Here is a 5770-nt window from a genome sequence, read left to right as displayed (position 1 = left end):
TTTACAAATGGAGCTTTTGTGCAAATATTTAATGAGCTTTCCAATGCAGGTTTTCACATAAACATCCAAAGCATCAATCATTTTCCTATATTTTTTACTTAAAAAACATCCATGACCTTTGGTCTTACCTAGAGCATAGGATTAGCTTTTAATTTCTGGCAGAAAGTACCTATGAAAACATCAAAATATGGGTTATAATGAACAATTGTTAACTGTCAAAGAGGAAACTCATTTTTCAGTACTTAGAATACAGAGTTCATTGTTCTATTGTAAATATTGACTGTTCCACCTTCTTCTGTAGTACATAAATACTGCAGATGGGCATCACAGATACACATCCAGACTCAGAAGTAGGACATAACCTTTCCTGCTAAGAAAGGTCAGAGAATCGAGTTGTTGAAAGAAAAGAGCAATGGACCTGAACTTTTCCATAGAATCATGGGCACTGTTGTTCACTATCCTGGTGCTGCTCTACCTGTGAGTAATGGCTTGGACTCCTCTCCTTTGTATCTCAGTAATTGGGATGATTTTTAGGCCCCTGTTCCCTGTTGGAAAACATAAGGTATTATCAAATAGAAATTCCTACTGCGAGAGATGATAAAACAACAAAAACAAACAAACAAACAAACAAACAAACAAAAAACCTGCTGTAAACAGAATCATTTATCTCAGGGAGCTTTTCAGCCATACTGTCTGAAATCTTGTTTAGGAGCCAGTGTTCTGAGACTAAAGACCAGGCTTAAATGGTTATTCAGCTATTTCTCTTTGTTGTCTGTCATTAGTCTGTAATTTGTTTGTCACATTAGGATAGCAAGGTTTGTAGAATCTAGAACTCATAATGACTACACCTGAGATGTTAAAGATTACTCTACCTCCAACCTGTTTGCCCAGAGAGAGTTGTCATTGGAGATTATTGTGTTAACAAGTCAGCTAACCAAGTGCCTGTAGCTAATTATTTCAGTACAGAAAACCTTGGAAGAAACAGGACAGAGACATGATGGTTTATGTAGTTTGTTGCCTTATTGTGATATTATTTGGTGCTGTTCAACTATTCTTGGGAAAATGAAAAAAAATATCCTATGAAGTATGTCACCAGTGAGACCTTGGAGAAACAATCGTTTATGGCATTATGACAGTAATTTGTTTTAAATATTACGTCCAGGAGCATGAATGGCTCAAAGGTAACTGCAATATCAAGAGGCCATACCTGAACAAATGGTGACTTTCAAATATATCTTTAAAAAATAGTTTTGTGCACATTACTGTTTTACCTACATATATGATAAATATGAAGGTCAGAATATGGTATTGGATTACCAGGAACTGGAATTATATCCTGTTGTGAGTGTGGGGAACTAAACCTGATACCTCTTAAAGAGCATCAAATGTTCTTAACTGCTGAGCCTTTTTCCATCCCAAAAGCAGCGTGTTGAAAGCTCTGAACAGTTTGCAGGCTGTGAGGCAGGACAGCTCAGAGAGTCTTATGAGGAAGCTTAACCAGTTAACTATCCTCTTCTGCTGAGCAAACTCACTGCTCACGGCTTATATGACATTCATGAGGGATCTTGTGGATCGTGCTTTTCAGGTTACCTATACTGGTTATCTGTGCTTCCTTCCTAAGTCTGTGAGCCCATCAGTAACATTCAAACTCAAGCTTAGAAAGTTGTATTATATACTAACTCTAGGATTAGGAACATCAAATAATAACCTACAAGTTTATAATTCGTTGGAATGTGAAGGGTATTATTACTCTAAGTTTCAATGTTACATTCTGCTCTCTTGTTTCCTCACTGGATAGATTCTAGTAATTTTCAATCTTTGCATCTAAGAATATATATTCACATAAACATAAATTCACACGTATATACTCATATATAATGACTCCATAATATACAAAAGTTAGTATATGTATATATATATATATATATATATGTATCTACATACAGACATATGCATCAATATCTATATGTGTGCATATGAATATGTGTGTTCATGTATGTGCATGTGTAAGTATGCCCATGACCCTGTTTCCTCCTTTGTATTTTAGTTATGGAACTTCTACCCATGGACTTTTTAAGAAGCTAGGAATTCCTGGGCCCAAACCTCTCCCTTTTGTTGGGACAATACATTTCTACAGGAGGGTGAGTAATGTTGAGTTTCCTACTTTGCCTCTAAAACTGTCATTTTCATGGATGTCAAGAAACTCTGTGTCAGTTCACCAGTATAAGTAGCCATTGGGATGAAAATGCTAAAGTTTTCAACTTTTATAATTATTTCTGCCACAGCAACATCATTGCCAGGTTATCTCTGTGGTTTATTGACATGAGTTTGTGACCTCAGGTCTTTGTCAGGTCAACCAAGCACTCTGGATGTTGACACACTAAGGCCTGATGCCAAAACACTGATGTGTAAACTGTGGGAACATTAAAGATGTAGGTTTCTTTTTCATTACAGAAAAGTGCAATTATTGCTAATCAGTATTTAAAGAATCACATGTAAGTCCACTGAGTGGCACCACACCACTTTGAGTTGGAGTTCAGTAACAATATTTTCTCTCCTTGTTGGGTAGCTCTTGCACATGGCTATCAAGAGTCATGTTGTTTCTTTTGAGAAATTTGCATACACTGGTGTCCTCAACTGAACTGTTTAACCCTGTTATTATTTCCAAGACTACAACCAAGGCTTTGCCACCTGTATGAAGATTTGGCTTTATTCTTTTTCAATTCAAAATAGTACTCTGTGTATGGCTCTAAGGAATATGCAAGATTAGATAATTCCCATGAACCTCAGATGTTTAACCCTATCGTGACTTTTCTTTCTTGAAACAGGAGCATATTTATATGAAATCTCTAGTGAAAGTATGATTTGACGAATATGAAATACTTACTTGTAGTGTGTAAAGTATAATATGTATAAATGCATATATATACACATACACATATACATAAATATAGATATACAAACATGTGTACATATATGCATACATACATAATTAATTTACACAGAGCCTTTGTGTATGCTTTCTAAAGATGGACTTCTGAACTATCATTCCTAACAGGAGACCAACATCATTTCCTAAATGCAGACTGCATTCACAGAAATTTTGCTTTTCCAAATGTTTAAGGTTTACTCATTAGATCATAATTCTTCAAAACCAAGGGCTTAAGGTTCTCAGAATTCCATACTTTCTGTCCTCTCTTGAGAAAGGAATAACTTCCCCCATCATTTTTTGGATGACCTCTTTTTTAAATATTCTTGGAAATACACTTGTTGGGTTTTATGTTTTTCTATCAAGTAGTGTCTCCGGTACAAAGGACTAGTCTAAAACATGCTGAGCAGATGATCAACATAGATCCTGTGATCTCCTTACTTAGTTTTGTGTACAAAATATATTGTTTATAGATACATGATATATTATTTATGCTTTGCTGACCCTAATCTGCAGCAATAAGGGTGCCTAAAGGTAGAGTTTGGAGTAAGACCAAGGATGACAAATAAATAAGCAAAATTGCTGGGACTGGAGGTCTTGTTTAATTGATGACTTATTCCATATAATTTTGTTAAGCAACATAGCTTCTTACATACTATTTGCAGGCTTGGGGAATGGCTAAGGTCAGTTGAAAGCCAAGTAAGAAAATGTTGGTAAGGAGAACACAGGATACCTTAGATATTGCTGCCTTAAAACCGATAACCATGGGCCAAGGGAAAGATTTGGACCCCAGAAACTTCAACCTTGACTTCTTAGAGTCCATAGCTTCAGATCCAGACAGGATCTTGTTAAATCTATTCCTGGAAGTAAACATAACTGTTTGTACTTTCTATATAGACTGTTCTGTTTGTACTTTCATTATCTTGTCTGAAAGAACTTTGTATACATATTGATCAAATAGTACCACCCTATGGGACTGTGAAAGGCAGCCTGTTTACTGGTTGAGCTAGGTTTAAACCCCAGAAATCCAGCAGGCGTTCCTGCAAAGAAAGGAAGGTGTTTGCCATGAAAACAGACACTAGGCTCCTGACACAGTGCCTCTGCTCATCATAATTCTGTGGCCATCAGTCGCATAGGGCAATGCCCCAAGCCCCTTCACAGGTAGAGGAAGTTACTACATCAAATAGATTGAACCAGAAAAGAGAATCCTCCCCTCACATAATAATCAAAATACTAAATACACAGAACAAAGAATAATATTAAATAGTGTGTGGGGAAAGTGCAAAGTAACATATAAAGGCAGACCTATCAGAATTATTCCAGACTTCTCAGTAGAGGTGCTAAAAACCAGAAGACTCTGGACATATATTATACTGATCATGAGAGAACAAAAAGGCCAGCACAGGCTACTATACCCAACAAAATTCTCTGTCACCATAAATGGAGAAAACAAGATATTCCAAGACAAAAACAAATTTAAAGAGTATCTTGCTACTAATCCAGCCCTACAGAAGATACTAGAAGGAAAAACGTCAATACATAAAGGGTATCTACATGCAAGAAAACACAAGAAATTAATAATCTTACAATAAACCTCAAAGAAGAGAATCACACACACATAATACCACCTCCAAAAATAAAAATAGCAGGAACTAATAATCCTTGGTCTTTAATATATTTCAACTTCAAAAGACTCAATTCCCCCAATAGAAAGACATGGGTTAAAAGACTGAGTAGTAAACAGGTTTCAGCATTTTGTTGCATACAAGAAATACACCTCACTGACAAAGACAGACACTACTTCAGAATAAAAGGGTGGAAAAAAAAAATTTCCAAGCAAATGGTCCCAAGAAACAAGCTAGAGTCACCATTTTAATATCCAAAGAAATAGACTTTCAACCAAAAGAGATGGAGAAGGAACATGATTCTCATCAAAGGAAAAATCCACCAAGATGAAGTCTCAATTCAGAAAATCTATTCCCCAATGCAAAGGCACCCACATTCATAAAAGAAACTTTACTAAAGCTCAAAACAAACATGGACCTCGTACAATAACAGTGGAACTTCAGTCCCTCATTCCTGCCAATGGACACACCATTGAAATGGAAACTAAATGAAAACACAGTGAAAATCACAGAAGTTATGAAGCAAATGGATTTAACAGATATCTACAGAATATTTCACCCCTAAACAAAAGAATATACCTTCTTCTTAGCACTTCATGGAACATTCTCCATCGTATCAGACACAAAACAAAACGTATCCCCAGATAATGGGAATGCTGCCAATGGTGGAGAGGAGTGGAAGATTGGGCAGCACCATCTCAGAAGCATCTCAGAAGTGAGGGGGCATAGATGAAGAACTCAGGGAGGGATGACATGAAGTGAGCAACATTTGCAATATAAATAAATATAATAATTTAAGAAAAAAGTGAAAATGAGTGAAGAAAACATTTATGTTTCCAAGAATGCCATAGCAGCTTTCCCTGGAGGGAACATGTCATGACAGAGCTAAAATACTTGTTAGCATGTGATATTTCCAGGCCAGAATATGAGCTTTTGCACAGAGACTTTGTATCACTTCATTTATGCAAGCTTGGCATATAATAATTACCAGTAAAGCCTTATTTACTGGGTGAAATTTTGCAAGTGCCTATTTCTAAAATTTTTCCACAGAACTCTGTACCATAAAATAAAGTTATCTTTCTTCCGAAGATCACTGTATTAAAAAAGAGCAGTTAAAATAAAGTACAAATGCATGCTTTTAAAAAAGAAAATGGCCTGGACTACAAAGTGAGTTCCAAGACAGCCAGGGCTACACAGAGAAACCCTGTCTTGAAAA

The 5770-nt window shown here is 36.1% G+C and overlaps 1 protein-coding gene across 1 annotated transcript in view; it reads left to right on the top strand.

Annotated features, from left to right (window-relative positions):
- The first annotated feature begins 412 nt into the window (after positions 1 to 412).
- The window catches only part of LOC110294097 (cytochrome P450 3A13-like), a 110280-nt gene continuing 104922 nt past the window's right edge, over positions 413 to 5770 (top strand). The window contains exons 1-2 of the mRNA XM_085837370.1: positions 413 to 477; positions 2048 to 2141. Coding sequence (XP_085693496.1) covers positions 413 to 477; positions 2048 to 2141 — 159 coding nt within the window. The remainder of the gene's footprint in view (positions 478 to 2047; positions 2142 to 5770) is intronic.

The sequence above is a fragment of the Mus caroli genome, unplaced genomic scaffold (assembly GCF_978045245.1).
Source record: "Mus caroli unplaced genomic scaffold, Mus_caroli_1 scaffold_4, whole genome shotgun sequence".
Taxonomy (NCBI): domain Eukaryota; kingdom Metazoa; phylum Chordata; class Mammalia; order Rodentia; family Muridae; genus Mus; species Mus caroli.
This window is presented reverse-complemented; position numbering and strand designations above follow the sequence as displayed.